Source organism: Pogoniulus pusillus, chromosome 11 (genome assembly GCF_015220805.1).
Source record: "Pogoniulus pusillus isolate bPogPus1 chromosome 11, bPogPus1.pri, whole genome shotgun sequence".
Lineage (NCBI taxonomy): Eukaryota > Metazoa > Chordata > Aves > Piciformes > Lybiidae > Pogoniulus > Pogoniulus pusillus.
The window spans coordinates 2,314,095-2,333,748 of record NC_087274.1 but is presented as its reverse complement, the minus strand read 5'-3'; the positions used below and the strand labels follow the sequence as shown (position 1 = coordinate 2,333,748).

General features: G+C 41.8%; 1 protein-coding gene across 2 annotated transcripts; it reads right to left on the bottom strand.

The window, feature by feature from the left end:
- Positions 1-1,754: 1,754 nt before the first annotated feature.
- Positions 1,755-19,472, bottom strand: ATAD5 (ATPase family AAA domain containing 5). Of its 2 annotated transcripts, XM_064150534.1 has the most exons (23): positions 19,262-19,472; positions 16,622-18,399; positions 16,228-16,315; positions 15,447-15,611; positions 14,812-14,944; positions 14,332-14,416; positions 13,682-13,863; positions 12,592-12,749; positions 12,151-12,304; positions 11,368-11,658; positions 11,100-11,196; positions 10,100-10,182; positions 9,855-10,000; positions 9,614-9,764; positions 8,921-9,079; positions 8,368-8,486; positions 7,535-7,628; positions 7,257-7,321; positions 6,494-6,674; positions 5,683-5,870; positions 4,582-5,399; positions 3,285-3,449; positions 1,755-3,103 (listed from the first exon to the last, which is right to left on the bottom strand). In XM_064150534.1, exons 1-23 carry the CDS (start codon positions 19,325-19,327, stop codon positions 3,025-3,027), a joined length of 5,445 nt encoding a protein of 1,814 aa, XP_064006604.1. In that variant the 5' UTR covers positions 19,328-19,472; the 3' UTR covers positions 1,755-3,024. The 2 variants fall into 2 exon arrangements, with proteins under 2 accessions (XP_064006604.1, XP_064006605.1); XM_064150535.1 differs by lacking the exon at positions 8,921-9,079.
- Positions 19,473-19,654: the final 182 nt, after the last annotated feature.

Here is a 19,654-nt window from a genome sequence, read left to right as displayed (position 1 = left end):
ACACATGTCCTTCCCAGCCCTCAGCTGTCAAGGTAGAGCTTGCTTTGGTTCAGGGCTTTTAGAAACTGAGATAATTTTGCTCGTAAAGAGATCCTTCCCTCCTCCTCCCCTGCAGTAGTGCTAGCGCAGCACAGGCTTGCACACACATGCCTGAGGCTTTAACTGCCTTTTTCTGTATTACTCATGGGATTGCAGAATAATGTCTCCTTCACTGGCATTCTAGAAAGCAGTGTTGGAATGACAGGACAAGGCAAGAAAAGCTTGAAGCTCAGCTGAGATTCCCACCAGAACCTTTGCTGCTTTTTTGTTTTTAAATTGTACCCATAGCAGAAGCTGTTACTTAAGGTGCAGAGTCATTGTGAAACTCCCTTTTTTTACTTTTGGTTTCCCTGAATTCTTCTGTTGAGGTAGTTCACAGCTTGGGCTTTGTCTTTTCCAGGTATCTTCAGTCATTCCCAAGGTGCCTGAGACTGTTTCCCTCTGTTTTGAAAAAAAAAAGTTTTCTGCTCCTAAGAGCAGCTCATTTTTTTCTTGGGTTGCACTTGCACACTGTGGAAACAGCATAAGAGACACAAGATGGGCAGGATAAAGCACTAAGCTGAGCCCAAACTACTGCAGGAAGACATTCTGAGTCAAAAGTAGGTGACTTCCGCAGTCCTAGAGTGGTCTTGTGAAGCATTTCCTTTTAAGCTGAGTTAATCAAAACCAGCCTCAGATCTTTCTCTCAAGACCAGCCCATCCCTCAAGGAAGCTTTTCTTTCTTCTAGCATACAAAAGATGTTCATACTTGATACAAACATGTGCAAAGTTGCTAGTTTAGCTGAGCTGAAATGAATCATCACAAGTAGATTATCTTTCAAACCAGTTTGACTTGGGTTTATGTGGTAATTGCACATAACTAAGTGTGTTACCAAGTGAAATATTTGAATTCTCCCTTCCATTTTGGACACCACAGCCTTAAGAGTCTATAAAAAGGTTCTCAAGGCACTTGTTAGAACCAGAGTGTTGACTTCAAAGAAGGCAATTTGTCCTCCATTTCTACTTTGTCTTCTGAATTACCCAATCATTTCCTACATTAATAAAACCTTATGGGGCCTATTTCCAACTGATGTAGGTCACCACTGTAGTCTGGTGAGATCATGAGTTGGGCTGAAGCTGCTGCTGCTACTGATCCCATGCTGCTGTCACGCTAGCTTCACAGTAAAAGTGCTGGCTGGAACAAAGTAGCAGCGGGCTTGAAGTTCAGATTGGGAGAGGTTTCCTATTCCAGCCAACGCCCCCAGTTTCCAGGTTGAGGTGTAAAGCTTTTCTCCTAGGGGGTGCCACTGCGCAGTTGGGAGAAGAGTTTGGGCACTGCTTCTGCACTGTGCTTTTCTGTAAACAGGCTCAGGTGTAGGGTGGATGTTAAGAGGAAGTTCTTCACAGAGAGAGTGATTTGCCATTGGAAGGGGCTGCCCAGGGAGGTTGAGTCTCTGTCCCTGGAGGTATTGAAGCAAAGACTGAATGAGGCACTTAGTGCCATGGTCTGGTTGAGTGGACAGAGCTGGGTGAGAGTTTGGACTGGATGATCTTGGAGGTCTCTTCCAAGCTGGCTGAGTCTATGATTCTAAACAGGTATTGGATCGCTTCCAGTAAAACTCTTTACCTCAACCCATAGGGTTCTTTTGTGCTACTTTCCCTCCTGTGTGGGTGGAGGGAGAGTTGTGAGAGCACCTAGGCCCCTTGAGCTTGCCTTTAGAAAGTAAACAACCTCCTTCCTTTGAAAGTGTTTTTATTTATTTTTTTACAAAAATGTACAGGAGATGTTTAGACCATTGCTACACCAACTCAACTCACTTTAACAGCCACTTCATTTCATTCTTATCGGATAGTTCGGGGCTAAGATTAAGCTACAAAGATTGTTATCTACAATGAAGAAGCTTAAAATAATTTACTCTTTTCATAAATATTTCTCATTCCTGAACATCTTCAAAGACATGAAAAATGTAAGATGAGAGCTAAACATAATAGAAAATGGCTTTCCTTACTATTACAGAGACAATGAGGTAAGTACAGGACCACTGCAGGGCACCAAGCTGCCTCAGTTGGAAGAGAAACAATCCAACTGCAATATAAAGGTGGAAAAAGACATGGTTGGAATAGTTCCTGCTAAAAACCCCTTTCATGGGCTGCAAACATTAAGATTTAGGAGTCTTACTTTTCATACAACTGAAATGTTCAGAAGTGTAGCAAAGTCTCACAAATGTATAAAAAGAGATTGAATCACAAATAATCAGGCTGAGTCTGCTCAAGTACAAAAGGAAGAATAAAAATAGGACACACTATACAAGACTAGAAGTAAACCCAGAGAAATACAGGAATAATTGTTACTTACAAAATCCTGCCTAAGCTCTGACACCCTCTTGAGCTACAGTAATCACTTCTCTACCTTTGCAGAGGCTTCACTGGCATATCTGGCAGCTGTAAATAGTGAAATGGAATGAGTGTATAGAAATGTATGTAGGTGGAGGCACAGTGCTTTGCGAGGACTTTACCTTAGTGAGGAGTTGCTTTTACTCCTTGACACTTTACAAGACTTGTGACATCCTCTTCCTGCCCCCTCCCACCCTGAGTTGTTTAACACTTAAGCTTCTTTCTGAATTTGCAGTGAACAGAAAACAAGTCCCCTCAGAAGAGAGCAGCTTTGCTGTGGAAGGTGTCAAAGTTGGTTGTCACAAAAGGACTCCTGGCTATGTGAGACACAAATTACAAAGGAGATAGCAAGGAGTAGTACCTGGTGATTTTGTTTGTGCATTTAGTATTATAAATGCACTTCTTGGACCAGCACCAAACAAACCCACAGTTCAGCTGTGGAGAGCAGTATCACGACAATGGATTATATACATTACTTTAAATACTTATAGAAATTTAATATACAAATGGCTCTGAATATACAATAAAATAATGAGGTTCAAAAAAACAACAAAATCATACTATGGTGAGAACCCCACCATTAGGCACAAGGTACTTCTGGTGTTAGCAGTGTTAAGGGAAGTCTGAAGACAGACCATTTAGCATTGGTCTGGGTATTTCCAGATGAATCCCTTCAAGATAATGCAAGAATCTATAAAAAGAAGAGTAAAAGTGTGAGAGGACAAAGTTATTTCAAATACAAGGCCATGCTTTCAGTATTAGGAGAGGCAAATGTTCACTTCTCTTGTCTACAACTGCCAACATGTTTTATTACAGTTCTAAAGGACCACGTCCACTGAAATCTAGCAAGAGTTAGGAGAACCAAACCTCACCTTCTTTTAGTCTTCCCTTGCTCTTTAAGGCTCTCAGACCTACAGATACTGCGAAGAGCAGGCAGGTATTCCAGGATGCTGGCTTGCTTATTACCCATGTTGACAGGACTTCTGGAAAACACAGTTCTGATGACTGCCAGCCTCTTCTGTGCCTTTCTGTGAATGCTGCAGTGGAAAATGGAACTTTATTGTTTTGTGTTCAAGAACATCCAAGTCCCTTTAAGGTCAAATTCAATGGTTTTAAACTCCATTAAACATATTGATGGCCAAAACTGCACCCCAATGGACCAGATGCCTGCAGCTTCTGATGGTCTGCTGCTTACACAGCACCACAAAACTGTGCTCAGACAGAAGCATGAAGAACAGCAGTTTGTTTGGCCAGTGCTTTTAACTAGGAAATCTACTCTGGGGCAGGTCTTCACCAGCTACTGATATATGTCAGACAAAATAACCAGAAGCATCTGTGGCCTCCAGATAAAAAACATGAAGTGACTGGCATTTGCCAGAATCTGAATATGAGATCCAACCTACCACTCATGATATAGTGACCAAACTTGGTTGCAGGTTGAATGGTGGGATCCATTTTGACCCTGTTCCTCTGGATGCTGACCCAATTACCAGGCTGAGTTATTTCCCTCCTCAGACACTCAAGCAGGCTTTAGCCATCACTACACCCATTTCAGGTATGATGATTTGCTTATGTTAAAAACAATCTTTCATATCCACACTTGCTAGCAGCAATGCATTCTTTCATCTTTTAGAATATACTAAAGGTTAGTCCTCATTACCATAAGGTACTACAAAACATTGGCAGCAACTTTGCTCTGCATTTTGTTAGGTCACCATCAACCACCACCTCTGCAATTAACACACCATGAAGTATCTTTGAGGTCACTTCCAACCTAAGCTGTTCTATGATTCATGTACATGTGTAGTGCTTTCAGAACCCATTTCAGGATGTCTGTTTATCTTGGTAAAGCCATTCCTTTAGTTTTCTGGGTTGTATCTGGGGAGGGGGGGAAGTGACAGTGTTAATTTTAAAACTAACTAGATAGAGGCTACCATTCCTGACCAGCAGTAGAGTCAGCTCACTCAAAACAAGAAAAGTCACTTTTGCAGAGATTGCCAAGCAGTTACAAGCAGTGTACAACATCTCCCAGCATTCTAGTGGCACACTGATGAGATTCACATTGGTCTGAGTGTGTACACATAGCATCTGAAACTCTCCTACACCTTCTGAAATGCTCTTCTTGACAAGTTACTGCATTCTGTTCTGGAAGCATTGGCAAAATCTTACCTTAGATCAGCTGACTGACTGAAGGATACACAATCTCTTGTGTGTGAGACATGCAAGGCAGGTCCCTCCAGCTGATCACTTTTGGGTGTTCTACTGGTACTCAAAGAAGACTCCAAGTGTTGTGAAATATTAAGAGAACATTTGTTAAAACTGAGTGCTTCTATAGCTGCCTGTATTTCACTGCAGCTCTGGGAACCCCACCAATCAGTATTTTCTATACTGAATTCATCACAAAGACCAGTTTTGATTTTGCCATTTGTCCAACTAAATCCTTCATCTCTGCAAAACTCCAGAGGTTCCCTGGTGTTGACACAGCAGTCCAAGAAAGACATGTTCTCCACGAATTCTGCCAGTGAACTCAGACACTGGAAATCAAGAGTAGACCTTTGCTCATTTGCTGAAGTTTCAGTCTTAATGTCTTTTTCTTCTTTATTCATCAATTCTGACTTTTCTGTACTCACTTCAGCATATGATGTATCTGATGGCAAAGTCAGGAACTCAGCTGAATAATTCAGTCCAGCATCAAACAAATCACTATCATCTAATATTTGAAGTCTTTTCTGGTTCTTAGACTTTTTAGACTTTTTCCCAAGGGTACTTTTTCTAGAGCAACAACTGTTAGTAGGTCTGGATTTTGAAGAAACTACAGCAGTCTTTTCAGGTATAGAGCTGGAGGCTTCAGACTGGTTTGAAAGGACTTGCACTGGTAAGGGAAGAAGCAGTTCAAGATTGTTGTACATAAAATCCACTTTCTTCAGCTGGAATTCTGTAAGAAGCTGCATCAGTTTATTACATTTCTCCCCAGGAGTTATTTTGTGCTGTAAAATAATTGCAAAAAAAAATACATTCAGATATTTAAAAAAATAATTAAAATGTTATTAGAGCAAATCTCACACTCCTGGCTTTGTATCCATGAGGCAATGGACTGTTTTGCTTGCAGGAATCTGCCCCAGTTCAGGTTTTGTTTAATACCAACAGAATCCCCTAACTTCTACAACAAACTTTCACACAGATTTAGTGCCTGAAACTGCTGCTCATAGTGACAGTCACACCAGGTACCTGGCAGCCATTCCAAGTGTTACCTTACCACTACAAAAATACCTTAAGAAATGTAAACAAATCTTCTGAAGGCAACAGGATATTCTTAAGGCCAAGCAAAGTCTCTACACAGCCTGTATCACATTTTGGAGATTCCTGAAGACAGGCACCAGCTTGAGAGAGATCACTCTTGGCATCAGTAGTCTTTTCAGAAGGGGTTATGCGCTCTGCTTTATCTGTCTCCTCTCCTCCTGCACAGAGAACATGTTTTACTCAGAGAAATAATTGCACCAAGTTGATTTTTATCCTCTTGGCCTCAACTTTTCTAAGTAACACTGCAACCACCACCTCCTGCTGCAGGTCTGGGTGAATATGGCAGCTGAAATTAGCCATTTCCTCCCTGCTCACCATCCCTGTTTTATCTATTTACTCATCTGCCCACTCTCCCTTTGTGAGTAACTCTTCTTTTCCTTTTACACCCCAGTCTCTGTTGCTTGCTTACACACCATCTTCCCCCCACACCCATTGGGGACACTCCTCTATCCTTTGGGATCAAATCCCTTCACTTCCTGCCTGCTTGTCCAGTATTTCTCCCTTTTCAGTTCTTCTAGGTGAATTAACTAGAACTCAGCTAAAGAGCTGCAGACTCTGAGTTGAAGTGAAGCTACTGCTGGCTTCCTGCTCCTACCCACTTTTGCTACTCAGAAGAGGAAAGGAAGATGATTAAGTACCAAAATGGTAGGTGCAATAATCAAATCAAGCTTAGTTCAACAACCCCCAAATCTCTACTCTTCCTGCATGTCTAAGAATGATCTGAATTAATCAAATTCATGTTAAGATAGAGGGGTTTTTAAATTAAATAAAATTGACCTACCATGATGTGCCAAACATTTGTCTTTCAAGTATCCACCTCCACTTCTAACCCAAAATTGCAAGTAGAGAACACTTTGTCTGATATCACAGTTATTTGTAGCTAGGAGAGCAGCTAAGTCTTTCACATCTGTTCGCAGGTTCTCAGCCAGACACAGCACCTGCAGATAGCTGGCAGCATTCATCTAAACAAAGTTAGACACAGACCACTGAAACAACTCTTTCCACACAGGCTCAACAGCACACAGAAGCAAGTAATTTCCTTTTCCTACAGAAAGATTAGTGTATTAAATTAATTGAACAGAATTGAACAAGTCCATGTGGGAGAGTTAAGCCCTATTCCAGGGCTTGGCAATCCCTTCAGAGAAAAAAAATTGTTCCCAATGTCCAACCTAAATCTCCCTTGGCACAACTTGAGGCCGTTTCCACTTGTACTTTTTTGCTTGGGGTAGCTGAGGGAGGAGACTAATCCTCACTTCACTTCAACTACTAAATCCTGAAAACTAAAGTAAGTGATGTTCTTATTGTAATTCTCTCAAATATTAAACAGTTGAGAAAATAACTCTCCCAGGTTAATAATAGAAGTTCTATCTGTAAAGATAAATATCTTCTTGCACATCCTTGCATAACCCACCCCAAACAGCCTTCTGATGAAACAGATCTGGTACCTCAGACAACATAACCTTACACCAACACATCAGCATCTGACTTGAATTAGCTCACAACTGCTTGCATAGGACATGTCTGGATTTGCAACACAGACTTACCAAGGAAGGGGTTTTAAAGTTGATCTCTTCAAAACAGCCATCAAACATTAAACTGAATGTTGGATCTAGATGAGGAGACAATCAGTGAACTGTCATGACATTATGTTCAAAGCTATGTTCTTCACCCACCGGAGCATCCGGGACCCTGATTCAAATACTGAAACATTTGCTTTATATCCTCATTGAAATTTGACCTTTAGCAGCAATCATCAAAATTTAAACCACCACACTGGAAGAGGTTTTTCTGCCTCTCAACTGGTGCCACCACCTCTACTCACCACTGGTTGTAAGAATTACAGGTCTCTTTGCAGTTGCCATGAAGGTCTTTACTGCGCTTAGAAATCCTGCATCTTCATCAAATACGATATCCACCTGCAGAGAACAAAGCAAGTGCAAAGTAGCAACAGCTTTAGCCACAGAACAGGACAGGCTGTGGGTGAAGGTGGACTGGTGATGACTGAGCAAGACTCAGCATTAAGAGAGGCTTCTGGAACATGCAGGAGCAAGGACAGCACCAATGACAGATTGTCCAGGACCACATCCATGTGGTTTTAGGAGTTTGGTTTTTAATGGAATTTTACTAGTGACCTGTAGGATCAAGCCACATTTGGCAATATTTATGACTTACACTGTTTACCAATAACTCATATTTACTCAAAATTACATTATTTGCCTCAATTTTATACTCTTAGATTAAGAGTCAAAGACATTTTTGGGTAAGAGGTTAAAATAAAAGAAGAATTTCATGTGGGCTTAGATACGAGGGTGTTAATTGGGACTTTTAAAGTGTCTCCATGTGTGTAAGTAGTGGAAAATTATAAGCCAATACTTCTGACACAAAGGATTAAACCAGCAGAATCCTGCACACTGTTCTGACTGTGAACAACTGCTAACAGATTATAAATTCCTTTATCTTCTAAAACAACTTCGTAAAATAATGATCCAGGATTAAAAACAGGACTCAGGAGGATGAGATCATTAAACACTGAGTTAATTCCTAGGAAGCTGACAGTCATCACACTTGAAGTGTCAAGGAGGAAGGGAAATGAAGTGAAATTCTTTAAACAGAACACAAGGACACATCGCTCCAACTTATGTCACACAACTTTACCTCTTCAAACAGAATGAGAGATGTTGCACTTTTCCTGTTTGGTTCTCCTCCTTCTACTTCTTTGTTTATTGACTTAATTTGAGCATCTTTCTTTTCTTCACGTGAATGCTGAGTATCTCCTATAGATAGGAAAAGAATTATGCGGGAAGTAAAGGGAGATTGACACCATTTAATTCAGCAGTCATTTTGCTATCTATAGACCACCCAGCACAAAGACCATTCCACACCAAGCTGAAAAAGGCACTGAGCTGTGTTTTTGTAGAGAGTTTTTAATTTATCTTCTCTTACCTAAATGCTCTGGAAGAAAATCTTAAACTAAACTAAAAGCTAACTCTGAACAACTAAGAAAAGCCAATGGAACTTCAGATTGTCTACGCCACATAGCAACAGAGGAATAACTGTTTCCTGAGTGGTTAAGTGTACCCGAGATGTGCTCAGTATCTCTTGCCTGCAGCTGGAGTGTAACAAGTGTGCTCTACCCTTTCTGTGTGTGTAGCCATACTGGGGCTTTTCCAACTCCAGAAGCAACCAATAACCCAAGAGCAATCCCTACCTTTGCTCTGCCCTGCACCACCATTATCTTTCCGTTTGGAAGAAATTTTGAAGTAGTTTGCAAGTGTTTTGGGGGCCAAGCTGCGCTTTATTCCTGCTCCTTTTGGTGACTGTGGAGGCTTTCTTGGTGAGACAATTTTCTTTGGAGAATACATTTTTTCTGCAAGATATGTTCAATATAAAACTTCAGCTAGAAATGCTATCTCAAAGTGCCATTTCTCAGGCTAACTCTGAGCAAATACCAGTTTTGTATCTAGGACAAGCAGCCAAGATGACTTGATTAGATGAGAATACATTTTTTAATTATGTTGATTTCTGCTTATTTTACCTTTTTCCTGTTAGAAGAATGCTTCCTGCTCAACTTTCTATTCAAGTGCCCTAGCACTTTATCCTACCACTATAGAAGTAATTTCAGATAGTCAGCAGACAGTCATTTGGAGAAAAGTCACTATTTGGTATATAGTTGTGTTAAGCAACTGAACCTTTCTTATTATTACAGTCATGGAAGCTGAAATTTGCTATTTTTTTAAAAACAATTTGTCAAAAAATTGTTTTGGGAACTCAGTTCCTAAAAAACACCACCACCATCACAACCAAACAGGCAACTCCCTCCTCCCCACAAAACCTGCCATCAAACCAGAAAACATCAACCACCAAACTAAAAAACCCCAAGAGATACCAATGTGAAACTCACTGGGTGACTTGGCAGTGCTGCAGCTGTTGAAGAAGCAAGGTTTATGTGCATTAACGCCCTTTTTGTCCACTTGATGAGACTGGGTAGCCTCTTTCAGCTGGGACAGTATCTGTCTGCCACTGCGCTGGCAAGAGGCATTGACTTCGAATATCTGCAAGGGCATTACAAAAACTTAGACACCTTCTATCGCGAATGCTTTCATCTCACTAGTTACAAGTGAGAGTGCTGAGGCTTCACAAACCTTAAACCCCAGCTCCTGGGCACAAGCATACACTGCAGCAGTTTTCCCCACTCCTGGTGGGCCAGTTATCAGAACCGTATTGCAAAGGCCAGTCTCTTCCTCAAGATCAGATTTACTATCTTTGAAGTCAAGGCTGTCCAGAGAATCTGTAGAATTGTTTAAAAGAAAAAGAAGGACTGGTCAAAGAGTTATCACTTTTACACCATCTTTAACAGAAAATCAGTGAATCTAGCGTCTGTCAGCACCTTGATGCTCTTTGTCCTCCTTTTCCCCTTTCTGATTTCTTTTTTCTTCCCAATCAGCTCTTTTTTTCCATTCTTTTAGCCAACTGTAAAAGGAAGAAACAGAACAAAAAGTAAAAATCACTACTGAATAAAACAAACCAAACTCAGGTGTAACAGAACATAAAAGTAGGAAACACCACCTATCAAACTCACCAAGTGCCTTATAGAATGGTTTAGGTTGGAAGAGACCTCACAGATCATCTAGTTCCAACCCTGTCCCAGCAGGCAGGGACACCTCCCACTATAACAGGTTGCCAAAATCAAATGTATTAATTGCTCTGGGTTTGACTCTTTTGTAAGAAAGGATTCCTTAGTCACTTCACATTCTATTAGTTGATTGCATATAAATAAATCATTCAGCAAACTATTTAAGAGTGGAAAAGGCTTTGTCATTTATACTTTGTTTGTAAACAAACCTTTAAATTCGGCCTAACAGCCACAATAAGTTTTCTGGGTGGGTTTTAGTCAACTGAAAGCACAGTACATGAGATGGATTTGAGTGCTAAACCACTGTCAGAAGCAGAGGAAATGCATTCAGCTCACAACCAGGCTTGTAGTGAAGCACACACAAGTACTGGTGAGTTCCTGTGTCTCATTCATAGTTTGCAAGCTTAGTGAACCTGATACAAGTTGAGTCAAAATCAGTTTTAAGGGCACTAGTTACTTCAGCGTTCCTCGCTATCCCCCAGCCTGGTGTAGCATTTCATGGGTGCTTTGTACCACATCACACAAGCTACTCAGGCTTACTGTAAGAGAAACCATGGCCAAAGGTCACTCACACCAACTGACAACTTGTTTCTGCAGCTTTCTGGAAATAAACCAAAACAAAGGTCACAAACACACCCCCTGTAAGTGTTATTCAAGCATACTGTGAAATACTTGACCTCACTGCTTTCAGCATAACTAAGTAATATGATGGATTGAGTTATTTTAAGAAGGGATCCATGCCACCACTTCTGACCTGTGCAGCCTTTCAATTTCTTTCTTGTTCCCTACAAGTTCACTGGACTCTTGAGGCTGATACTTTTCTGTCCAGAGCATGTCTTCCTTTTCAACACCTAGAGATGAAACATAATCAATTTTTAGATACTACTTCATGCAAAAGAGGTGATGAAGTCCAGTACAAAATTAAGACAAGTCATGATTTCTGCATCACAGCAGAAGCTGACATGAATCACAGATAGTTTCCTTCTCTTTGCACTGTGGGAATCAAACAGGAATGTGGTTACCTGAAAGTGCATTTGGCTCTGATAAATACTCAGTCTCTTCCATCATAACAGCTGCTTTCTGAGTCTTGTTTCTTTCCAGGTGTGTTGCTTGTGTCTCTGCTTGTTTTCCTCCAGAAACAGCAGAAACAAGGTTCCTGGATGCTCTAGATTTTATTTCAGCCTCTGTACCTTCAGCTTGTTTCCTTCTTTTTGATTTGTGGTCTTCTGTTTCTTTCCTTTTCCTCTTAGTTTCCTTCCAGTTGTCAGAATGTTTCTGATTTACCTCAGGATTTGCAGTGCCTTCTTTGCTCTCTAAGTAAACAAAAATATGCTTTCAGACTATGTCTATTACAACTATGATTGTTTAAACCATATTTAAATCATTTAGGCCAGATGTTTTGAAATATGAGGACCAATTTATTTCTAAGAGCAGCATTCCTTCACAATTTCTTCCAATACCTGAAGGGATCCTACAGGAAGACTGCAGAGAAACTCTTACGAGGATAAGGGGGAATGGTTTTTAAGATGAACAGGTTTAGACTGGATCTTAGTCAGAGGGTGGTGAGACTCGAATAGGTTCCCTAGGGAGGCTGTGGTTGCGTCCTCTCTGGAGGTGTTCAACCCTAGGCTAGATGAGGCCTTGTGCCTCTGCTAATCTAAGCCATTCTAGGATTCTGTGCTTCACTGAAACCAAAATTCCAAGCTGCCTTTTCATGGCAGAGGGAATGTGAGGGAGCGTTTATTTCTTCCTACACAGTGCAAACCTTGTGCACTGGTTTCAAACCCCAGCCATAGATTACTAACCTTGTGCACTGGTTTCAAACCCCAGCCGTTCTGTTTGCCTTTTCAGGAACTTGTAGAAGTATTTTCTCACAGGAAATTGAGAATTTGAAGACATGATCTCATCCAGTAAATCTTTCCTGAATGCATCAGGAAAAACTGGTCGGTGGCCAGAAAGCTGTAAAAACAAACACACAAAACTACTACTTGCAACTATCACACAGAATGACACTGAGTTTTGTACAACTGCTATGGTCACTGTCTTGGTAAACACAGGAATTAAGAGAAAGCCTTGAAAATTGCTTAATATTGCAATGCAGAATGGGTAAATTATACAAAAGGGAAAAAAATAATGCAAGACTGACTTATATCCAAACTACAGGGTTATTTTTCAGAAGGGAAGTCCTAACAAGAAACAAAAATTCAATCTTCTCACAACACAACCTCCCACTTGAAGGTACTGACCACAGGAGCAGAATGGTTTCCAGGTAGTTTTGAATTCACAGTGGAAAATTCACCAAGTGAGAGAGTGACTTTTGTGACATTAGTGACTTCAGTGTTCAGTTTCCTTAGCTTAGTTAAGAGAGGACACGATGGCAATTTCAGTTTCCACATTGGACAACCTTCAAACACAAACAAGAGGAAACTTTAACAGATGAAACCATCCTACAGCAAGAAGAGCAAATACTCATAATTACAGCTTTAGCATATCAAAGTGAAACTTATTTAGCTTACACTGCATCAACCTTTTCTTCTTTATTAATTCCACTTCCCACAAGCAGAACAAATTTGCACATTTTTGCACATAACATTTCTCCGGTAAGTTTCTCCTGGTCTCTTCTCATTCTAAAGAGCAGCAACTTGTGCACTCACCAGGTCTCTGTAGGGCAGGTGCTTATATTTTGATTCTTTTGGTTGGTTTGCAAGGGTAAACTCTGTTCTATTTTACCTTCTGCTTTTCTGTCATGCCCTTTAAGAACACTGTAGCACACTCCTACACTTCATATAAAGAAATGGGCTGTGCTTTTGCTTGTTGAGCCTTTGACAGAAGGAAATGGTTTCTGCAACAACCAGTCCAATGTGATATCAATTTTCCAAACTGGAACTTGAAAGACAAATGGTTTTGGACTAAGTATTAAGAATTTTGTATCCCCACCTATAAATGTACATAATAGGTTAGGAGGAAGTTCTTCACAGAGAGAGTGATTTGCTATTGGAATGGGCTGCCCAGAGAGGTGGTGGAGTCACCATCCCTGGAGGTGTTCAAGAGAAGACTGGATGAGGCAGTTAGTGCCATGGTCTAGATGATTGGCTGGGGCTGGGTGCTAGGTTGGACTGGGTGATCTTGGAGGTCTCTTCCAACCTGGTTGATTCTATGCATATTTCAGCAGCAAATTAACTGTGTATTCAAAAACATCTCACTGGAAGCTTCTTGTCTTCCTGCAACACAAACCAAGAGAGAACTTCCAGCTATTCTAGTTATAATTCCTGCTGTTCTGGACAGATTTACTGGGGTTATGCTACACATTTACAGAATGGCTGAATAAAAGCTTACAGTCATCCTTCTGCTGTACATGGACAACAGTCCTAAAGCAGGAGCTTGCAAGGGAGTAAGCTTCCATTGCTGCTGCTTTCTTTGCAATCTGTCTCTTCAAGGAGTCTGGCAATCCACTCATCAAGAATTCACGTTTTGCTCTGAACTGATCATCATCTTGAGAGTTCTCAGATGCATCTTGGCTTTAATGAAAACAGACAGGGAAAAAGGTAATGTAACGTACCAGCTAGGTGAGGCTTACATCACAATTTAATCACATTCACCTCTACATGAGTTAAAGTCTGGGAAAGCTGCTAAAATTAACTGAAGTTTAGTAAATGTACATTCAAATTTTATGTTAGAGAATTTCACTTAAAAAATGTTCCTCTCTGGTTTTCTATCCTCATATGCAATTTAGGATTTGTTTTTCATTGCTCACTGAGTGCACTTTCAACCATCTAAAACAACAGCACTTGAGGAAAACAGCTCTCCAAAAAAACCCCAAAATTGTGCAAGCAGAGTAACATATTGGTCAGTAAAATTTAAAAGTACTTATTGGAATGGGGAATAAATGTTCATGTTAAGTACATTTAAATTTGTAAAACGAAGGACATTGAAGGAACCTTGACATAAATTTGAATTCTTCAGCCACTGCAGTCCTGCGAACTGACCTGCTCTCATCAAAGATCACAATGGGTTCACTTGCAGAGGTTTGAGCATTTCTGCCTAGGAAGGCAGGTGAGCATCCCAGTTTTGCTTTAAAAAGAAAACAAAAGTTATGATTAGCACTGGTAGAGGATTCTAACCCTGCTTCTCTGTCACTATACATTCTATTTAATAACGTCAGTGAGTCTCCTATCCCAAGGGCATGCTGAGCATTTGAACAAAATTCTAATTCCCTTTCTAGTTACTTCATCAGTGTAGGTGTTATTTTCTGCAACATTAAAACCTCCTTAAATTAGGAGGCAGCCAAATGTGGTATATTATTAGCAGCTCTTCAAATAGTTTTCCCTGAGTAAAGAAAAATCAAAGCAGTATTACCTTGTGTCATAAAAGGCCTACATTAGAGTCTCATATATCAGAGGATGAATGTGCTGCAAAGGCAGCTTCGGAGAAGTGAAGTTATAACACATTCAGTAAAATCCAATTACCTTTTGACCTCTTCACAACCTTCAGGTTTCTAGACATCTTCCCCAGAACATCATTTAAGCTCCTAAGATTCTTTTGCTTCCCATCCTGCACAGTTGGAGGATCATGGCTTGAATCTAAAATTATTACTGAGTCCTGGAGAGCAAACAAATGAAATGAGAGAGGAAGGACTTGCTTCTCTCCTTTACCAACTTAGTGATTGGTGCTGAGAAAACTAAGAAACTGTCAGACAGCTTTGATGTTAGCCAACAGATTTTGGAGATTATCTGATACTTTACCACTTGCAGAGAAAAAGGATATAGAGTAAGGTCTCAAATATATCAGTGAAGGCCAGAATGACTCTCTATTTCCTTATGTAAAAACCTAGAGATTTGAAAGAGACCCCTTGCTGTCCACTAAGAAATGGTTACTTCTAGTGTGACCACCTGTGGCAGGTTACAGATCTGCTTTTGGATGAGCTTTCCAGTCTATGCCTGGCAGTTAGGTCACAATTTGACATTTACTGTCCCACTGCATCAATATCTACCTATTTCTTTCTTTAAAAGAAGCATTTGCAAGATAAGGAAGAGTCTTGGTGCTTAAATGGATTACAAAACTACCAAAAAAATACATTTTTAAGATTTAAGTACAGGCTTACCTCATTTTCTTGTGATTTTTTCTTTTCAGCAAGTGCTTGCTGCCGAGATGAGCGCCGCACAGGAGTGGGTGAGTCTTCACTAGTCCTTGATCTGTTGTGCCTTAGAGTCTTTGCTTTCTCAACCAGCTGCTTGGCTTTGGATAGATTTGTAGCAGTGGAGCTTATCTGTTCAAGTACAAAAGAACAACAATACCTAATAATTATCATAGAATCATAGAATCAACCAGGTTGGAAGAGACCTCCAAGATCATCCAGTCCAAACTATCCCCCAGCCCTAGCCAGTCAACTAGACCATGGCACCGAGTGCCTCATCCAGGCTTTGCTTGAAGACCTCAAGGGAGTTTAATTTGTCATATCCATCTAAGCAGCTGATTATAGCTTAGAGGAGCCGGAGGGTTGACCATATTGTATTCCTGGTGATAAAGATGTGCAGGGCAGTGCCAGGAGGCAGCCAGGCTCTGCTCAGGGATGCCCTATGATAGGACAAAGGCCAGTGGGTGCAAGCTGAAACAGAGGAGGTTCCAAGGGAACTGTGAGGGCGAGCCCAGAGAAGTTGTGGAGTCTCCTTGTCTGGAGACACTCAAAATCATCCTGCATGCATTCCAGTGTGGCCTGCTCTAGGTGATCCTGCTCTGGCAGGAGGGGTTGGACTGGATGACCTTTCAATCATTTTGTGATTCTTTCTGCAGAACCATCATCCTGTATTAGACTTTGCCTCAACACTGAGTGTTAACACCATTACCTGCACATACACTGAAACACACAATGTTAAATAACTTACCTTTGTACTTCTGGTGTTAAACTCTTCACTTTCCAGTGCATCAGCTTTGTTGGATTTTGTGCTGGCATTTATACGTGTAAACCTCATCCTAATTGGGGAATGGAAAAGTATTACTGCTTAATAGAGGGTAATTTCCTTTTCTAAAGCACTCAAATATACAGTGCTGCAAACAGAAGCAACCCTCCAGATGATGGTTGCTGGGGATTTTCTGTTGTGTGTGGGGAGTTGGATTTTTTTACAAGGCCAACTTTGGTTCTTCTGTGTTGATACCTACCACATTGGTACCTGTACAGCTTCACTGTGCATTCCAAGCAGTTCACCATTGTCTCTCACTCTCAGTGTACTGCCAGGCAAACAAAGTGCAGAAGAATGGAATAGACTCTGAAATGTTTACCTGATGGGGCTGCTTCCATCAAAAGGCACAGCAATCACCTCAGCTTTATACATGTTGCTTTTCCTCAAGGATTGCTTGTTGGCTTTTGGTGTAGAAGCTTGTAGAGGACAGTCACTCAACTCAGCTTCAGAGAAAGGATTTCTAATCCTGGGCTTTTTAGGTGTAATGTTTGTGGATGTTTTTATTTTCTTCTGCCTTAAACTCCTCCTTCTCTCATTCACTTTTGGACTTGATGCAATTCTTAGGTCTAAGGTGTTTTTCTTAGGAAGGACACTGACTCCCAAATCCGGACCTTCATTATCATTACAAGCATTTGCAACATGAATTTTCTTAGTTCCTGAAGCCTTACTTCTTCTGTTTCCTTTTTTCTGAAACTTTTTAGGTTTTTTGGGTTTAATTCTGTTGTTTTCAGGATTAGAATGTGTACATTTGTCCACACAACCTTCCAATACACCACTTTCTAATCCTTTGTTTGAAGCAATGTCATCTTCATGTCCTTCTTTTTCTTTTGAAAGCTTTCCAATGACTTGCTTTTGCTTTCCAGGTGTCTTTTTGACTCCACTTTTTATGACATCTGATGTTGGTTGTCTAAATGCCTTCATGAACTGATGCCTTTCTTCCAGAGAACATTTTGGCTTCAGAGAATCTGACCCTGCTGTCTCTAGCACAGCCAACTCCAACTCTTCCTCCTCAATAACTACATTAGATTTTCTTTTCTGAGTCACTTGTTCCAGTTGCTCACTGTCCAGGAGGGGTGAACTACGGTCTTTCACCCTGACACATCCCTTCTGCTTCAAAAAAATGGAAGCCATTTTCTTAGAACCTTTTTGCTCCTTAGGTAATGAAGCTAATCTAAGGGGAATGGAATGAACTTGTGCAAGGACAGTTACTGTTCTAAGAGGTAGCTGTTGAGACTCCTCACAATTTCCTGGGTCACTAACATCACTTTTGTATGATACATTTGTTGTAGAAGTGTCCATTGTGGGCTTTGTGTCTTCTTCAGTGTGATCTATGCTATTTCCTCCCTGACTCTTCAAGAAGTCCTCAAATGACACTGTTATTATATTATTCTTTATCTCTGATGTCTTATCACTGGTATGAGGTTCAGCACTGAGCTCATTAATGGCAGTGTCACACTCAGCTGTGGAAGGAGATAGGATCATTTTCCCATCTTCACCTTCCTTTTTGCACTTCTCATTCAGCTGGTTTTCAGATGAAAAGCTTTCAGACAGATCCATATTTATGTTTTGTTTTCTTTTCCTCGATTTTCTTACCCTACTTTTTCCTCCATTTCCTCTAGAACCAACTTTCTCTGCCCTTTTTCTGCAGGTGGCTTTCTCTCTTTGCACACTATCTTCTGGTAACTCTCTTGTACTTTTTTGGCCAGATACAGTACAAACAGCAATAAAATCATTACTCTCTTGTTTCAGTTCTGTTGTTTCTCTGCTGTTATCACTACTAATTTCTATTTCATGTTCAGATTCTTTCATCTCTCTTAGCTTCTTATTTGCATTCACTCTTTTCCCTTTCCTCTTGCGCTTCACAGGTGGTTTTAAAGGTGATGTCCACTCTTTGTCTTCGGCACCCAAGGGTGCCTTATTTTCTCCAGCTACATCTAGGAATGTCACTTTCTCAGGCAGGGATGTCTTTTTGAAATAATCCAATATGTTGTTGGGTTTTGGTGGTGACAACACTTTATCCACTGCTTTTGCTAATGGTGAGAAATATCTTGTGATTGTTTTCACAGAAGCATCTTCCTCTCGCTGCTCCTTGCATGGCTATGAAAAAAAATGAACATGAACCTTGTTTTTTTACAAACTCAACATGACACAGCATAGTAAAATAAAGCAGTGCAGCATCTGCAGTATGTATCAGTGACACTAGCACTTCTCAGAGGGTAAACCCCCCTCGTGTCTGCACACAACTTTTATCTCCACGTTTTCAAAAGCTGTCAAAACTTGAAATGAAGACTCTGCAATTTCAGGAAAAATAACAATCCCACCAACACAACTGAAAGGGACTATGGGGGCTTCAGAACAGCTGTGCTGGGACTTCCTAACAGTAGAGCTCAGGGAGTGTATTTCAACTTATCCGACCTATCCAGCAGTTCCCTTGAGATGCTTACCAGACCTCCTGTAGAGTATCTAGTAAACAATTCCAACGTCACTTAAAGATGTATAACCCTTCTATAGGGGAAACGTCTAAGATATCTTAGGAAGAAACTCGTCTTTTTAACTACCTCAGGAAAAATAATAGAATCCCTATCACTGTGCAAAGCATAAAAGAGAATATTTGTACGACTCTAACGGAAGACAGCTCAAAAACCTTTAGAGCTTTCCCGGCTCGCTAAAAACCGAAACCCCACCTCCTGAACCTCAAACCACTCGTTCCCAAGGCTACCGGGGACTCCGCTGAGGTGCCCCAAGAAGGCATTTGATGACAGCGCTCCCGGGCACCGGCCGCCAGGTTGCAAGGACGGCGCGAAGCGGGCACCGCTTCACGTCTCCCCCCTCTACTCCAGACGCGCAGTGTCAGGCGCGAACGACAAAGGCTCATCCTCCGCCTACCTCCCCAGGCCCGTCTCTGCTCCCACAGCTCTAGCCCTCGACCCCGCCGCCACCGCCGCCTCCGCGTCCCCACCTGAGCGTCGCCGTCTTTCTCGGGGAGCGAGGCGGCCGCGGCGGCCACGGCGACCCTGCCCACCATGCCCCGGGCGCTGGCGGGGAGCGGAGCGCTCAGGCGCGGGGAGACGCTGGCTGTGCCATGGAGCGGCCCCGCCGCGGCCCGCCCGATGGCCGCCGCCTGACAGGGCGCGAGCGGCGCGGCAGAAAGGCGCGCGCGGGACGCAGTTCGGACCTCCGCGCGGAAGAGGGCGGGGCCACGGAGCCCCACGTGACCAGCCCTCGCTGCCAACGGCCGCGCGCTCTCCGCGCTCACGTGACGCGGCCCGCCGGCGATCGCCCCGCCTCTTTCCCCGCGGCCCGGTCACGTGCCGGCGAGACCACGCCCCCAGGGCTCGGCTGTCAGTCGGGG